This window comes from Microtus ochrogaster, chromosome 2 (genome assembly GCF_000317375.1).
Source record: "Microtus ochrogaster isolate Prairie Vole_2 chromosome 2, MicOch1.0, whole genome shotgun sequence".
NCBI classification, from domain to species: Eukaryota; Metazoa; Chordata; class Mammalia; order Rodentia; family Cricetidae; genus Microtus; species Microtus ochrogaster.
Window position 1 is genome coordinate 4,141,124 of NC_022010.1, and position 17,812 is coordinate 4,158,935.

Genomic DNA, 17,812 nt, shown 5'->3' on the forward strand with positions numbered 1-17,812 from the left:
ACCCAGTTCAGTGAGAAAGTCGGGTGGCTTGGAAAGGTGACAGGTGGGAGGCTGAAGGGATGGCTGTGGGGTTAAGAGCATTCATTGGTTGCTCTTCCAGAAGACCTGAGTTTGGTTGCCAGGAACCAGCTCCAGGGAATCCAATGCACCTGCACTTGTGCACACACCGCATGCAGATAACCAATAATTTAAGAAGGAAGGGTGTGTGGGGCCTATGACAGTGGAAGACAGATCTAGATCAGCAGACAAGAGGACAGAGGGTAGACAGTCAAGGGGCAGCTTGGAAGGCAGCAGTGCCATCTGAGTATCTGCGGGGCTGTGCTGGTAGGAAGACTCCTGCACAGGGAGGATGACTCGGCACGGACGGGCCATCAGAAGAGCCAGCAATGCCAGATGAAGAAGGCACTGGCAGCCAGGTGTACACGGGTGCAGGAACAAACCTGATTCTGCCTGGACTGGCCAGAATGAGCGGGGAGCAATGCCACCTCTGCTTGCCCAGTGTCAGCAGGAACCACACTTGTTTCCCTGAGGCCTACATACAGACCTGCCCTAGCCCAACGAGGCAGGCAAGGGAAGGCATACGTGTCAGCACGCACTTGGGGCCCCCCAACAGCTCTTACTTTGGTCTGCTTCTTCTCCGTGGCATAGACGATGGAGGTGCAACAGACTTCCGCAATTTTTCGGCCCTGGCCGTAAAATGACCAGCAGCAGATTTCGTCCCCGATGACGTCCTTTATGAACAGGACCCTCCCGTTAAAGCGCAGGGAAAGTTTATCAAAGAGCTCGATGTTCTTCAACATATTGTCATCAGAATTGCTGCAAAGAGCATTCGGAGAGGTGAGCACAGGCTGCAGCCACTGCAGATGTCCACCCAGTACTTCACACTGCTTCCCCAGCTCCTTTTCTTCCTTTCTACTTAGTGACCTTTGAGAAAGGCACTGTAGTATCTACCCAAGGGAGAACACGGAAGCTCAAAGACAACAGTTCACAAATGTATAAATGGCAGAGCGGGGTCTCAAAAGACAGCTGTGGCCTGCAGGCTGTGCTCATAACCCATGATGTACGCCTGACCTACACAGGCCTAAGTACATTACTGAATGCAGGGCCTCTGGGCACAAGCTACTGAGCCTGCCCCATGAGATACATAACAGCAAAGCCCAAGGAAGACTTTTGTTTTTTCAAGACAGGGTTTCTCTGTCTATCCCTGCCTGTCCTGGAACTCACGCTATAGACCAGGCTGGCCTCAAACTCACTGAGATCTGCTTGCCTCTGCCTCCTGAGTGCTGGGATTAAAGGCACGCGCCACCACCGCTCCTCAAGGAAGACTTTTCATCCTTGGTCAGTCCGTGGGTCTCTAATGAACCCGTTAAATCCTTACAGCTCTCAAGTTGCTCATGTACAGAGCATGTTCCTGAGAGTCAAAGGGTACTTGCTGGAGGCATTGTTCAAATAGTGCAGTCCCCACAAACTGAACAATCACAGAAGACCAGCAGCCCACTCCTAGTGTCTAGAAGAAAGGAGCTCCTAAGTCCACAAAGCACGTGAACTTGAATTCCTAGCAGCATCAGTCATAACAGTCGCAAGCCTCAACAACCCAAATGCCCAAGCTGATGGCAAATGAAATGCGGAGGTCCGTATGATAAAACAGCCAGAGGAGAGACACACTGACGGCGCTCCAGTGCACGAACCAGGAAAACATTACACTAAGCGAAGGGACTGGTCACACAACCACGGGACACGTTTGTAACAGGCACATTACAGACACAGAAATGTAAACTAACAGCTGCTGGAGGCCAGGGAAGATGGGGAGCCTGCTAGTGGGGTGGGAAATGTCCTGAAGTACGGTGGCTGCACACTGTGGCTATGTCTAAACCACTCGATGGTACAACACCAAGGGTGGATTGCACAGCACGGGGATTCCACTGACATTCCCTCTACCCACCCACCTATCTAAAGTGCAGAGGCCCTCCGCTGTGAGATGGACAAGGCAGAGCCTGGCCCGACTGCTGTCTGGCGCTTACCTGGTATAAGAGTATTTGTTGTTACTTCTATTGTAGAGCAATTTCACGGCTGGCTGTGGGTGGGTTAAAGGAGAGGAGTTACTAGGCATACAGGTTCAGGCCTGCAGAGCTCACAGGAGGAGGAGGAGGGTTGCTGCAAGCTCCAGGAGCAGAGGTAACACAGATGGGGCTTCCCATTCAGAATCCAGTCTTTTATCTCAAAACACAGGCACTGCCACCCTACCCCAAACACCCCATACTCATACATACATACACACACACACACACACACACACACACACACACACATCCCCCATTCCCAAGCCCTACACACCTTATTTGAAGTCGCTATAAGCCTCTGTTCTTCCTTGGAGGAGGTGACAACAGGAACCTTGCAGAAGGGTTCATAAGTATCTTTGTTCTGCTGGAACAAAAAATGCTTTCAGCCCAGGGCTCTGCCTAGCGCACCGCTGCTTAAGTTGGTCAGCCAGCAAGCCAGGCCCTGATGAGACACAGGACAGTCCCTGTTATTAGGAAGGGTTAAGACTAGGGGAGGAGTCTGCTGTGTTTGGGGCTGTGGTAAAGAGAAGATGACAGCTCTCTCTGCCCAGGAAACCCTCAGTACGGCAAGTGATGGCATCAAACGCTCCTACAACCCACTATAATGAGAGCAGCAGAATGAAGAAAGAGAGTGCAAGAAGAGAAGTCAGAAGACAGAGAGGTCAAAGGTTGAGCTGGCAAGCAGACACCAGCTGAGAGACATGGAGAGAGCCAGAAGCAAAGCCCATGCGAGGGAGGAAAGAAGCCTGACAGACCTCAGGGATCACCACAGGTTAGGGCCAGGGTGAGGGCAGAGCCATTGCAGGGCAGTGGAGAAAGGTCCACATTCCTGCAGTGATGGCAGAGCAGTGGACAGAGATGTGTTGCTACTCTCAACTATGTGTAAGTCCCAAGCCTGCCAGCCCCAGATGACATTCATTCATGCTTACATCCCACAGACAGAAAAGAGTACAAGGTTCTTTGGTTTTTAATGAGAGGGTTGCTAGGTAGGCTGGGCTGGCCTCAAACTTGTGATCCTCTGCCTCTGCCTTCTGAATGCCCGAATTTCAGGCACTACACACCTGGCAGCAGAGGGCTCCTTACAGGGCAACACTTTCTCCCCAAGAGGCTCCCACAGAAGAAAGCCAGTCATATTGTAGCTTTTCCTCAGGCCTCAAGAGAAGCCAAGTGCCATGCAATTAAGTATGGGAAGCTTCTCAAACACGACACTGGAACCAACACAGTGAAAATGCAAGGGAGAGAAAGTCACTGAAGGAGCAGACAGGCAAGGACAGATGTGGCACCTTGTGAAACAAGGGCAACACAGCACGAAGACAATTTTCAGACGGGAAAGGGAATGGACAAGGAGGCAAGTCCTAGAGGCTGACCCTTGAATCTGAAGCCAGAGAAGCCAGAGGACATGTCCCAACACGGAGATGAGACAGAGGATCCTGGTGTTATCTGAACAGTCCAGCATGAGACTGCCCTACCTGTGAACTTGGGGCTCAAGTAGGGATAAATATGCAATTAGAAATCAAGTAAACAAAATGCCCTGGGGAACAATAAGATTGACAATGACAGGGTGAACTCAGGACACTGTCTCACTCAAAGCTGTGATTAAACTCTTCTGCGAGAAGGAACATGTATGCTTGGTGGAGGGGAGGGAATTCACGAGGTGAGGTCTAATTTTCTCTAAATCTGATAGGTCATGTCTAAAGCTGGGAACAGATAGCAGCAGAAAGCCTACTTCAGGAAGGGGTACGGAAAGTGGGGAGGGCCATGGTGGCACAAGCCATCAATTATGGAATGCTGCTGTAGTTCCTAAAAGATATGCCTGCATAATGTCCACACATACAAAAATGAGTCCGTGAAATTCATAACATTTACAAGGGCTCACAGGCAAGAGATGTGTGCACAAGGCCAGTACCGTGAACTCAGAACCACGAATACTGTTCCAGTGAGGGCCAGACACAGCTCCAAGGCTCAGGGAAGGCGCAATCACAACCCTATCGCAGCACATGTGCTTTGTGCACTTGGCTCTCGCTGGTCCTGCTTCAGTACACAGCAAGAGTGAAGGGAGTGTATCTGGAGGTTTCTTCCAACAGTGACAACTGTAGGAAGTCAGTATCCCGATGGAGCCAGAAGGGCTGCAATCTACATGAAATGATGCAGCAACCCAGGCCCTAAGATAAAGGTATGAGCACAGACAGTGTTTCTGAAGTGCCATAAAATATCCCTTAGTCATCAGCATCCCAGGTGGGATGAACAACCAACCAGATCCTAACGGCAGGGGAATGGTTCCCTGAGGGCTGTGAAGCACGCAAAGCTCTGCTTCAGCAGGTCCCAGGCTTACTCTGCAAAACGCCTCCCAATGTCTCAGTGAGGCAGAGCCCATTTGCAGGGAGGAAAGGAAGGTGACAGATAGACCTGGAATCCCTCATGTGGACAGACAGACAGAGGGGTGCCTACTTGTAAGGCCGCCTGGCACTCTTCTAGCAGGCCCTGCACCAGGTAGTACTTGGCCTCGGCTAGCAGCTCCTCGATCTCCCGGCGGCTCTCAGGCAAGGGCACAGCCCCGTCTCGAAGATAGTTGAGTATTGTCCCGAAGTGCTTCCCACAGCGGTCAATGAGGATCCAGCCTGCAGTGGGGTGATAGGGTACTTCTCAGGGGAGGTGAGCACCATGGCTGGGCACAATCCCCCCAGACTCCTGTGGTCATTAGCCCCATGAGACCCCAGGGCAGCTAAAGCCTGAAAATGCACTCTCAAGGACCTGGCAAACTAGAGACACCAAAACCCCAACTCCAGCAGCAGAGCCGATCCACCAGACATCCCTGACTGTGACCTCAGGTCGGCAGGGACCTAGCCATGACTTCACACAAGCACTCCAGGGTTAGTGACAGCAACAGAACAAGAGACTCTGCCATCAAAGGGTTCAGTCAACAAGAGATGGTGAGCGAGCTTTCACTGGATACGGAAGAATATCTCCTGCTGGCCAGCACCAGGCGTGAGGGGAATGGGCAAGTCTAACCTCTGCTAACCAAGTGTCCTCTCCAGTTGTCACTAGCTTACTTCTCCTCCACCTGGGCCCACTGGCTTTCAAAATCTTCTCCTGAAATGTGACCTCTTTGGAAGGTGTTCAGGTCAGGCCTGGAGCCTGGTGACAAAGAAACAACAAAAAGAGGTGGAAAGGGGCAAAGACCTGTGACCTCTCATGGGAGCATGGGAAACACTCAAAAGCAGGCAGCATGTGGGGATGGAGTAAGAGGGTGGAGGGGAAGGGTGGGGTGGTTAGGGAATGGGGACTAGGTTGGAGAGATGGCTCAGCAGTTAAGAGCACTGACTATTCATCTCAAGGACCAGGGTTCAATTCCCAGCACCCACATGGAGGTTCACAACCACCTGTCACTCCTGTCTCAGAGCATCAAGATCCTTTTCTGACCTCTGTGGGCACAGGACACTCACGTGGTACACAGATTTATGTGCAGACAAACTGTTCATACAAGAATAAATAAATCTCAAAAATTTTTTAAAGCAGTCAGATGGGTAAAAGCCAGATCACAAAGTGACTGCAGGCAAGGGGACTTGGTCATGCCCCCCTGACCAGTACATAGCATGGTACCAAGGGGTAAGCAGGAACCGGGCTCCCACTGCCTTCCCCCTCTGCTCTCTGTGAGCAAGAACAGGTACCTCTACTTCTGACTCCCCTGTGTCCTGTCCTGGGTCGTCAGACCCCTAAGCCAGGGGGAGGGGGCTAAAAGCACCTTTTTCACAGGTCAAGTCACACGCCTGGCCACCTCATTTTGCCCCCATCTCCTATATCCAGCTCTGCCAATGGCCTCTGGTGATTTGGTGCCGACTGTGATCTTCTGTACCCTACAAGGCCATCGCCATTTCCTCTCCTGGGCCTCCTCAGACTGCTAAGGGCAGTCTTCCTCCAGAGCCTTCAGGGAGAAACTGCCACAGCACTGTTTCCTGCATGGAGCAGGAAGAACATTCAATCTATGAATGTGCTGCTAAGTAGGCTGGGATGGCAAATCCTACAGTGACCTCCAGGTAGGGGCAAGACATCCCTCTTTCTGGGTCTGAGAAAACAAGACAGCACTTTCTACTGTATACAATGCACAACATGCAGCTGGGTGGTCCAGGCCAGGGGCTGGCTAGGGAGCACACCCTTTCCCCAAGTGTGGCCTCAACCGATTCAGCCAAAAATGGTAAAAAGGGAAAAGTGGGCTCAGGGCTTCTTCAACTCTAGCATTCCAAGCAAGTCAGAGATTCCGATTTTTCTGTCAATCTCCTCATTTTTGAAAGATGGTAAATTCATTTAAATAGCTCTCAACCCATCAAAAGGCAAATAAAACATGTATATGTATGTAAGTTCAATTCAGCCTGCATGCATCCGGCCCTAGCCCCCAAGATCCTCAGGCCAAATGAGGACACAGTATGGAATGACAGTGTTACCTCCCCAACTGCTCTTCTAGGGGAGGCTTATTCTCTGCGTTTCCACAGATGCAGAGTCCCCAAGATGCTTGGTGCCATTCCAGTGTGGGGTGGGGGATCAGGATTCAGCCACTAGGAATAAGGACCCTCAAGCTTCAGGAGAAAGAGCAGTCAATGACAAACTCGGCCGACAGGAAAAGGCCTGCTTGTGTCTTGCCTTCCATGCGTGATCAGCTCAAGCTGTTGGGGAAATGCCAAGAGGCCCCAATTCCATTACCCAAGTGACAGCCCAGAGTTTCCATAAACGAACAGGCAGGCTGCGACACTGGGCTCTGGCTCAAGAACGTCAGGAAATGCTTGTGGGGAAGGCATACTTTGAACAAATAAGGGCAAAGGAGCCAGGCACATTCTCCATGAGGTTTCAATTAGCATTTTGACTTGAAATATTTTGGTTACTCTCAAAGCAGGAACCTATAGCTCACAGCTCCACCGCCTACATGGAGAACAGCAACCAGTCATCAAGCAGTTCCTTGTTCCTTGTAGCACACAGAATTTAGGACAGCTTCCAAGGCCATCAGGACGTAGCATGGACAATGCAGCCCAGAGGCCCTGACTGTGCTCCAGATGCTCAGTACCTACACAGTGGTGACAAGCCGGGGCCCCTGCCAAACCCCAGGGGTCACCTGCCTGCTCCACACCTCAGTATCCCCTTAAGCTCTGTCTTACAGTCTCTTCTGCAGATGGAATGCAATGCTGGCATGCAGGTATGACAGAGAATAGACAGAAAGCATACAGCACAACACCAGCCTGTCGGCAGCACTCACAGTCACAGGTCAGTGACAATGAATGCACCACATCATTGGTGCTGGAGAGGACAGCTGTAGGACTGCAGGAAGCGGCAAGTTCCAGAACCCAGGAGGGAAGGGAGCCAGTGTGGCTTTCAGGGTACCAAGGTGGAAGGCTGCTGCAGGAGGGGGTTGCAGGGCATGGGCTCACCTCATGCAAACACACTGGTGTTTCCTCTCTGGGGAAGCCTGAGATCTCCTTCTGCTTCCCTTCCTTCTCTAGGAATCCTGTCCCCACCACGCTCAGGTATTTACAACTCCAAGCCTGCCCAGTCTCCACAGTCACTCTGTTACAAACTCAAATTACCCGTTACAAAGATAGATGTTACAAACGCAAATTCCCAGAACTGGCTCTACTGATCAAGTTGATAAGATTTGTGAGATGGCGCCTTTGAGGCACTAAGCAGCATTCTGGGCACCCAGGTTGTGAACCAAAAGCATCTCTAGACATTGCTAAATATCCCTTAGGTCACAAACAACAACAATTCTTGTCTGAGAATCGCTGAGCCAGATCAGGACCCGTGAAGTGCAGACAGAGTTCTGCCTAGCAAGTGCGGTCCCCAGGCTCTATTCCCAGAACTGGGAAGGAGAGGTGAAGAGAAAGGGAAAGAGGAAGAAGGAGAGAGGAAGGAGAAAGCTGACTGTAAAAGCAAGTGTAAATGCAGAGGCACTGAGGAAAGTTGAGCTAAGTCAGACTGGGAGAAGATGTCTACAAACAGAATCACAAGGAAGCAGGATCCAGAACACGTACTTTACAGAGCAGCAAGATTTAAAAGGGGAGAGGGGATTGTAAATCAGATGCATGTTGTGGACTATTTAACTATGTAAAGATGTGCTCATTTGTTTAATTATGTAAAGATGTGTTGCTGTTTACCTTGCCTGCATAAGGCACCTGATTGGTCTAAAAAAAGCTGAATAGCCAATAGCTAGGCAGAAAAGGATAGGCGGGGCTGAGCAGAGAGAATAAATAAGGGGGGGGGGGACAAGAGAGAAAGAGAGACAGATGTCCAGGGTCAGTCAGTCAGGCAGTGACCAGCTAGGCACAGAGTAGGGCAAACAGAAAGAAAAGATAAAATGCCCTGGGGCAAAATGTAGAGGAAGAGAAACAGGTTAAGTCCTAAGAGCTAGCAAGAAACAAGCATAAGCTAAGGCTGAGCATTCAGGAAGTCTCTGGGTCACAATTTGGGAGCTGGCTGGCGGCTCAAAAGAGAAAGCTTGGTGCCGATGCGGTCAAACCAACTGCAATAAAAGAGATGCACACACATTGGAAATGAGCAAGTGCAAAGTCAAGTAGGTGCTGGGTCAGAAGAGCAGCTTGGCAGTAGTTCCGGGTTCAGCAGTGCCCAGTGCTGGCACAAGGGCAGACCACGGTGAGCCTATGTACTGACTCTGACAGTACCCGATGCAGTGGGAGACACTGTCCCCACCTGGTTCTGGAAACAAACTAGAGAGGGACAACAGCTAAGAGCTGAATGCTGCAGAGGCTGAGGTTGGGAGGCAGGAGAGGAAAAGTCCCAGCCCTTGCCCCACAGCCCCACAGCCCCACAGCCCCAGGGAAAAGTCAACATCCCGAATACCGGGAACTGGAAACAATTTGTTGGGCCATCAACCAGACATGTTCCATTGGCAGCAGTAAGTGTCTAGAAGGGATTGCCACAGGGAAATACCTGAGAAGGGGCTATTTATTCATGATGTCATAAGTATAATGATGAATGAACAAGAGCAAAAAAGAACAGCAAGTACTGTCTGAAGTCACACTAACAGAACATTGTTTAGTGACCTCCACAGTGGTGGTAAACGCAACACCTAAAAAACCACAGTTCCCAACCCTGGGTCCACCTGGAGATCTACTGCACCAGCGTCGGCCTGACACCTGTTTGCCTGGGCCTGGAGTCCCTGGGTGAGAAGACTGCCACTTCTCACAGAGAAGGTACCGAGGCCATACTGTATAGACTATGTGGCTTTCTGAGAGGATGTGCAGAACGACTCTGCTCGGCCTGTGTCTACACTCCTAATTCAGAATGTGTTCAGTCAGAGATCGGAAACCTCGGGGGGGGGGGGGGATGAGGGGGTGGGAAGCAGTATTACGTACCAAGAAACAATGCACTGCAAGCCAGTGCTAAAGAGAAATGGGGTGGTGGGGGGTGGGGGGTAGAACAGGGTCTTACCATTCCAGGCTGGCCTTGAACTCTTGACCCTCCTGCCTCCACTTCCGGAATGCCAGAACTACAGGCACGTGCTATGCCCAGTATTTTATCTGCTGCTGCGGACTGAGCCTGGCTTCAAGCAGAATCTAATTCTTACTGCAAGAGCTGCTGCATAAGCCCACTGGGCCACTGAAGATGTTGAGAGCTCATGGGAAAATTCTAGCATGGCCAGAACTCAACTTTTCAGAGAAGTCAGGGAAAAGTCTGTTCACTGCCACTGTGTCAGAAAAGGCACCCTGAAGGTGCAATGGCAAACTGCAGCACATCCACTCCTGTCCCCTGCATGAAGGCAGGCTCTTCCATCTCTCCCCTTCCAGTTTGCCCACGGCATCCAGCACTGAGACCTGGCAGCGGTCTCCAGTACTCGCACACTCTCCTAGCTCTGCCGACATCATGAGATGAGGTCCAGAGAAAGCCGCTCACTCTGTCACAACTGCAGTCAATGGCCAGCGAGGCCAAACTGGCACCATGCCTGACACCAGGAAGGGCTCCATAAATGCCAGCGGTGACTTTGCGATGTGGCAAGGGATAGGCAGGACTCAGCCAAGGTGCTCCGCACACCCACGCTCTTCTTTACTCAGGAAGAGTGTGCACACGGTGCAGTGTTCAGGCAGTGGCAGTGCGAAAGGCGGACACACCCACCAGCCTGGACCCGGGGCCTTGCCTCAAGCCACTCTCTCTCAGTCATGCTCCAACATAGCACATGAACCACCGGGACTCCCAAACCCTCCCTCCTCATGGGAAGCCCTACTGTGGGGTCCCCTGCTCAGCTGCCGCTTCTGACATTTGCTTTTTAAAGCCAGAGTCTGTGTGCCCATATGAGCATATGAATGAGTGTCCACAGAAGCCACAGAAGGCCTCAGATACCAGGCAGCAGGCAGCTGTGAGCTGCCTGAAGTGTGTGCTGGGAACCAACCTCTGTCCTTTGCAAAAGCTGAACCATGTGTCCAGCCCTGGCATTTCTGTTTATAGCACACCTGAGTGCAGCTGGCAGTGATGGGGTCCCCAAATCAGGGTGAATCCTTAAGATGCAGGAAATCTATTCCTATTGTACTAAGAATGTTCCTAGTGGCTGATCTAGTGATCTGGCTTCAGTGATGGGCCCATGCCCAACCACAGAGAGTAAGAATCAGAATCTCCGGGTTGGTGGTAGCTTAGCCCCACAGTGCTAGAAAAAGCATTTAACTGATTCCACAGGAAAGGCCTACACTGAGGACTAACAGAAACAATAGCTGTGAACTGCTAGACCAAGAGTTCTCCTACGGAGCAGGAGGTCTGGTGTCTGGTGGTTACACGAGACATGTGTCTGGCACACTGGTGACAACACTGCTTCCCCAGACAGCATGGGACAAAGGCTGCCCTTGGCATGCAGCTCCAACAGGAGCAGGCCTACTGGTCCACAGACTGTCCGGCGAGCAACAAGGGAGGGCGTGAACCCTGTCTCGTTTGCAATATGGCCTTACGCCACCCAGGAGGGTTTTCTTCAAGAAGCTTCCCTCAGCCTTCACAGCTTCTCAGCTGACCTTCCAGAACGCTGCCAGGTCTGCAACAGGGAGGACCAAACCTCACAACAATCCTGGGTTCTCAGATAACATCTGCTTCCTCCTGCAGCTGCGGTGCCATTGTCTTGATTTCCACAAACACTCTGCAGTATGGGATGTGCCGCAGCAGAAGGGCACCTCCCACCCAGAAAACACAGTTCTGAGTGTGAGCACAGCAGCAACTGGGGCGCTGACCCCACCTAGCTGGAAAAGCACTGGTAAGGGGAGCCGCCCTGGACCCCATTTTACAGAAGCAAGCTGAGGCCTGGAGCAGAAGCTTGCTCAAAGTCACATAGCAGGCCAGCGAGGTCACGACTAGAAGTCCTTGTCTACACAAGTGACTCCTGCTCAGTCTGGTCTCAGCTCCAGTGCCATTTCCTCAGGAAGCCCTCTCTGACCAAGTCTAGCCTCTCCAAGTCTCTCAGGGCTTCCTGCACACAACCATGTGTACAACTACTCCTGAACACTGGACTCCAAACAGACAGACGTCCTCCAGCACTAGCGTGGCTGTGGCTCACAGCTCAATGTCAAACCAGCAACCAGCAGCGGGAGGCTGGCAGGTGAACTCACCTTCACTGTCGGTGAGGACTTCCATGCGGCCACTGAACATGGCCTTCAGCATGGTGTCCTGCTTGGTGAGCGTCTGCATGGTGGTGTAGTAGAGGGCTCCCCCGACGTTCAGCTTCACATACTTGGAGCTAGGACTCGCGCCCTTGAAGGAAGTGGTGCGGGTAGCAGCTGCTGGCACTGCTGAGCTCACCACGCTTTCTCCTGACATCTCTTCCTGCCAGTGAGAAGACAGGGTCAGACACCAGGCTTCCCTCCTCCCTTCTGCTCCAGGCTGAATTCCCACAGAATTCACTCTAGATACTGTTTGGTTTGGTTCATGTATACATTGCATTTAAAACTTTCAATGCTGAAAACCTAAGAACTCAAAGGAGAAAAAACAAAAACAAAAAAACCCTGATTTCTGGTTTCTCTTAAAATCAGAGACCAAGTGGACCAGGTGGGCAATGGTGGCTGCTGGGGGACTGGCTTCCCCCAAGGAGAGGACTACATCCCTCAGTTCACTCACAGGCTGGCCTTGCCTACTGACCCTGCTGGCACGAGTCCCCTCTAAATCTATCTGTATCAACAACACCTGGACGGCACGTTGAGATGGCCAAAGCCATGCCCGGGCTGTTCTCCCTTTCCTTACAGCAGCCACACACGAGCGGCTGGAAGGAGCCTCTTTAGACAGCCTTCAGATTAACGTGCTTTTGTGAGCTAGGCAGGTCCCCTACTCTTGCTCCTACAACTTCCTATGGGGGAAGTGATCTGAGCAAGGCAACAGCGGATGAGAAGGCAAATTCAGAAAAAGGAGCAATTTCCTGTCCTAGTGTTACTAGACAGCAAGATCCTACAGCAGTCTAGACAGCACCTGCAGGTACGGGGACTCAAACCAGGGTTAGCACTTGGCCCTCACCTACTGCAGGAAACTTATTTCTTAGATATGAATCTATCAAATTCTAGAGCTTGAGCTGCCTAGGGGTGGGCTGGATCTGCTCCCTGAATCTGGATCAGGAACTGAGAAAAAGAAAAGCAGTCTCCACAGACAGCGTGGGCTGCCAGCACTGCAAGGCCCTGGAAAGGTCACAGAACTTCACCATTCCATGAAAGCCAAGACCACTCCACCCTCGCACCTGAACACACCAAGGACTAGGGCCTTATCTGGAATACCAGCATGACTCCATACAGCCTCTCCTGCTGGCTGCTACCCTGCTGGTCCTGGTGCTCTAAGTGCCCTATCTTCAGGATGGAGTGAGCCGCATGCTGCAGTGTCTCACACATATCCAGGCCACTGCTCTGACACTTCTGCTCTTCTTCCTGCGGTACCTTCCTCTCTCAGTGCAACCTGGACGTAACCCAGCCACACTGGGCACAGGAAAGCTCCTTCTTTCTTTTGGCTAGAGGGCACTGGCAGCATTAAAACTACAAGCTACCTGAAAATGATGGTTTTCTTATTTTTTACCAGAAAGATTTTTCCATAATAAATGCTAACTATATTATAAATGGCAAAACATCCCTCTTTCTATTAGGCACGGGACAAACAGATGCAATCTGTTACAGCAGGCAGTGAGCAAGTGATGGAAAATATGGTTCAAGGCTACCAATTCTCTTCAGGCATTTCTTCTTTTGTCCCCCTCTGCCCTCCTCAACGGTGGTGGAAATCCCAGCTGGGAAACTTGTGTCAGAGCCCCACAGGCTCTGTACATGTGCACACGTGCACCCCTCCTCCCGCCCCCCAAAAAACTGCTTTCCAGAGCTCAGGTGGGGCTCTCCTGGGGTCTAAGGCATGATGCCAGGAGGAAAGCAGGACCCTGCACTTCCCCCAGCCCCCAGAGCTGCTCGATTAACAGTCACGGCCAAACCCGTCCTCCAGAAACAATGCCACCGGGGCAGGAGATTCTAGGAATCAAGCACTTTCCAACTTTGATGACCAAGAGGGCAAAAGAAAGGCTTACAGGTGTGGGGGGGGGGCACAGAGAAGGGAGTAAGAGGAAATTTGCCCCAAATTGGAAATACTTCTACATCCTTTCAGACATAAACTTGTAACACACACGCACACACAAACAGACAAAATAAATAGTCTGCGGCAGCAGTCTAGCACCTTGCAAGGCACCTGACGTAAAACCCACAGACCAGGACATGCCTGTGCACTTCCGTATGGACACCGCATGTGCTGCATCACACCTTGTGCACAGACGGCTGGGCTTTAGAGAATGTGCATCTGTGCAGCCCCACTCTGAGAAGTCAAAGAACAGTGACACACTCCAGACTTATGGTCTTGACCACTTGACTGACAGACACAACCTGAGAGGTAGGGATTGCCATCTCCGTTCCATGGCTCACAGAGAGTCAGTCACTTCTCAAAGCCACGAGGTCAGGGACAAGCAAGCAAGGAATGTGGACAAGGTCTGGCTGGCTCTACATTTTTCACGATGCTCGGTATATTTAGAGCTATGATATGTTAAGTCAAGAAAGGAAGAAAAACACAAAAAGACAAGTAACACGTAGTTAAGGACTCAGTTGTCAGACCCATGTTCAAGGCCCCAACTCTGCCACTTAGTAGTGGCAGGAACATGGGCGAGACACCTGAATGTCCCAGCCATTAAACAGACGCTGGCTTCCTCCCCCACTGCAGGAGGCCAGCGAACAGAAAGCGCTCAGCACAGCTCCAGGCTGGCTAAACACTCCAGCAGAAACACTCCAATTATGATATCACTGTCTCCTCTTCCGAGACTGTCTCCAGCTATGAATTACTAAGGGACAAAGGCATTAAATATCACTATGGAGCCTGTGACACCAGGTCTAAAGTACAAAACCCTAGAAACTTCCCAGAGCCCCTCACCCCGAGTCAACTAATTAGCCTAATGCCAGGAGAGACCCTTGGGGAGCAGATTCTGGCTGCATCCATGTCCCCTGGGCTCAGTGACGGTGACCTGCGGGCAGGAAGCAGGGCTGCCACAGCAGACTTCCCTGCCTTCCTCAGCAGTGCTGCTGTCTGCCCTATTACACGCTGACTTCATGAGTGAGGGATGAGCGGAGCATAGATGTGGCTACTGTGAGCGGAAGGGAACACCTCGTGATCTATGGATTTGTTTGTCTGAAACATGTCCCAGTGTTAGGTTTCTCTCCTCACCAACTCTAAATGGTGGCTCTACCTGGACCCCAGAGGAGCATTAAAAGGACAGAATGTTTGGGTCCTGTTCACAGAAATTCTGATGTTATCATTCTTCTGGGTGTGACCCAGGAACAACTTTTTTTTTTTTTTAAATTCCCCAGCTGGTCCTAATGTGAGGCAGCCAAGATGCCAAGCCTCTGTTGTAAAAGGTTCTGTACCCCTTTATTCAGCTATAATTAGCTCTGTGGTCTTGAGGAAGCTCTCTAACTTCTTATTCTGCTGGCCCAGTGAATTCCTGACCCACACATAAAAACCTACCAAAGTGTCATAAATGAAAGTCTCACTGCATGGCTTCAGAGCCCAAGGCAGGAAGCAACCATCTGCATGCTTGAGAAGATTAAAAAAAATCCACAGAAAGGTGAGAACTATTGGTTTGAGGGGAAAATCAGACAAATAAGACGGGGGGGGGGAACAACGCAGAGAATACCAGATCCCTGCAGCCCATCTCATGAGCAGAGGGAAACGAGCTTGAGGACCTAGCAACCCTGGTCTGCAACTCTTAGGCCATCTTTCTGTATAATGTTCACAAGAGCAATTGAACCCAAGACTCAGTTTCCCAACTTGTGAAACAGACTTTAAAGCTATATATAATCTTCCAAATACTGTTCCCTTCCCTCAAAGATAAGCAAGGGCCACCTAACCCTTCTATTTTTAGGTTTCTCTTCTAACCCTAAAATTCCTTAAGACCATGTGTCTTCACACAATGCTACTAGAGTGATCTGTACTTTCAAAACACTGGTGCCTGCCTGGATTAGACCCCGACCAGCTAACCAGAAGGCTGGCAAGCAGCGGGTGATGCCACTAGTAACTTGGGCTTAAAAGGTTCTTTCAGGTGATTTGGATGTTAAGTAGCTGCAGGATCTGAGAATTCGTCCCCCAGAGAAACTGAGGCACTACTCACTCACTCATGGTGGCTAAACCATAGCACCTTCCTAAACTGAGGTCTCTGCTGCAATGCAGAAAAGGTTGCAGCCTCATTCGAAGGCAATTCTCATTCTGTCTCATTCTCTCTCTCTCTCTCTCTCTCTCTCTCTCTCTCTCTCTCTCTCTCTCTCTCTCTGTGTTTGATACAGGGTTTCTCTGTGTCGCCTTAGTTGTCCTGGAACTTGCTCTGTAGACCAGGCTGGCCTCAAACTCAGATTCACCTGCATCTACCTCCCAGGTGCTGGGATTAAAGGTGTACGCCATCCACTGCTCGGCTCTGCTAATTTTTAACAAGCTTCTCTTAACTGTCTGGTGAGGATACTGTCAATCCTGCTTTACTAGGGAAGTAAGCTAAGAATTAGAACTGTGCCAGGGCTGATACCAATTGCCTCCCTCTCACAGCAGAGTTTGTAAAAATAAGTCGACACACCCTGTGCCCAGATTGTCTGTGCTTAGGGCTGAAAACCGGGCAGCTCTGAACGAGTCTCAGGTTATGCTGCTGGCCCAGGGACTGGCTGAAGAGCTGCTGGTGCTACTGGCCTTCTTTTGCCGAAGTGTTTCTTGTTTTACACAAAATGAAGCTGATCAAAACCATATATATATTTGTCTTCGGTTTGGGACTGATCTTCCAGGGAGTGAGTGGTAAACAAAGGACCTGGATTGATCTCTCCCCATCGCCACCCAAGGACAAAGAACCATTGAAGAAACAGACCCTTGAGAATCCCAGGTAAACAGAAACCAGTCCACAGCCCAGACAGCAACAGGAGACATCCTGGGATCCCGAGGTGTGGTCACCGAAGACCTCAACGAAAGTGACTAGATAGGTACCCTGATGCCACTTGAGGCTAGACTCTGTGGTCAAGATACCCTGACCTCAGACACCTGGCATCCCTCCCTAGAATTTCAAGTATTGAATCTACAGTCGTTTCGCTCCAGACTGTAGGCTCAGAGGAACATGGAAGCCCTTTTCTGTCTTGCCCGAAACCCAACTACTCAAGACACAACTTCCATGAGTCCCACACGCCCTCGAGTCTTCATTTCCCACCCCGAACGTCGGTTTCGATGCCGTCTCTTTGTTCTAACAATCTTCCAAATCCCATCTCCAATCAACGCTCGAGACTCAGAGCACGTCCGCTCACCGCCCTGCACATCTCCGCAAGTCCAAACGCACCTTCGCAGACCCCCCAGTTCCACATCCAAGGCCCTTCCCCCGCCCGACCTCGCCCGCACGCACTACCCAGCACCCTCCGCTATCGCGCCCGCCGCCCACGGCGCCTAGTCCAGCGGGTTCCTCCCCTTCGGCCTCGCCGCCGCCCGCCGCCCTCGCTGGCCCGTAGCCCCCCGACAGCGGCCACCGCCCTCACCATGAAAAGTCGGAGGACGCCGGAGTCTACAAATCCGGACTGATAGGCAGGAAACACCCAGCTCACTCAGGGCAGGGGGCGGAGGCGGGGCCGGGGCGGGCACTTCCGTTGTCCACACCCCACTTCCGCCCCGCAGAGGGACCCTTCTTAAAGTGTCCCCTGGAGCCCGACATGAGCACTCTTTGCCATTCAACCACTCTCTCTCGGGTGGGTTCCACTTCCCCATGGCTGAGTCAGGTATTTATCCTACTTCTGGATGTTTCTTCTTTTTGTCTGCCAAATAAGAGGACAGGATGAAGAGAGGTTTTCTTTCCCGGGCCAAGAAACTGTACGGAACCATTGTTTCCCGGAACTGTATAATTGCTTCTAGGCGGAGTTTGGAGCACAACACCCGGGGCAAGATGGCGGCCGGAGTTCGGCCGCTACCCCGGGTCTGGCCGGACTCGGGGGTATCGGGCTGAGGCGGCGGCAACTGCGGGCCGGACCCCGAGCGTGGGGTCCTCGAACGGATAAAGATCTCCGGCCTGCGGGTAGCAAGTGGAAACAGGATGGTCGATTCTCTGGGTGGCGGGACCGAGGACTGAGGGAGGTTGTCTGGGGGCCGAGTCTTGGCTTAGTGAAGTCGAACGGGAAGGTTCTGGGGGCTGACTTTCTGGCTCCAGGGATCTCTCCGTGGCCCCTTTCCATCGATTTTCTTGTTGGAGGCAACTGGCCTTAATAGCCAACTAT

General features: G+C 51.5%; 2 protein-coding genes across 5 annotated transcripts in view; one reads left to right on the top strand and one right to left on the bottom strand.

The window, feature by feature from the left end:
• Kctd10 (potassium channel tetramerization domain containing 10) overlaps window positions 1-17,141 on the bottom strand; it is a 22,200-nt gene extending 5,059 nt beyond the window's left edge. The window contains exons 1-6 of one of the 2 annotated variants that reach the window (XM_005344261.3): window positions 17,084-17,141; window positions 11,642-11,855; window positions 4,509-4,678; window positions 2,335-2,421; window positions 2,022-2,074; window positions 621-816 (exon numbers count right to left, since the gene is read on the bottom strand). In XM_005344261.3, coding sequence (XP_005344318.1) covers window positions 621-816; window positions 2,022-2,074; window positions 2,335-2,421; window positions 4,509-4,678; window positions 11,642-11,855; window positions 17,084-17,086 — 723 coding nt within the window. In that variant the 5' untranslated portion in view covers window positions 17,087-17,141. Of the gene's footprint in view, window positions 1-620; window positions 817-2,021; window positions 2,075-2,334; window positions 2,425-4,508; window positions 4,679-11,641; window positions 11,856-17,083 lie in introns of both variants that reach the window. The other variant, XM_005344260.3, reaches the window with a different exon arrangement.
• A 330-nt stretch (window positions 17,142-17,471) lies between these two features.
• Ube3b (ubiquitin protein ligase E3B) overlaps window positions 17,472-17,812 on the top strand; it is a 54,421-nt gene continuing 54,080 nt past the window's right edge. For all 3 annotated transcript variants that reach the window (XR_003377831.1, XM_013349308.2, XM_026783888.1), the window contains exon 1: window positions 17,472-17,613. The gene's annotated coding sequence lies outside the window, so the exon portion shown is untranslated. The remainder of the gene's footprint in view (window positions 17,614-17,812) is intronic.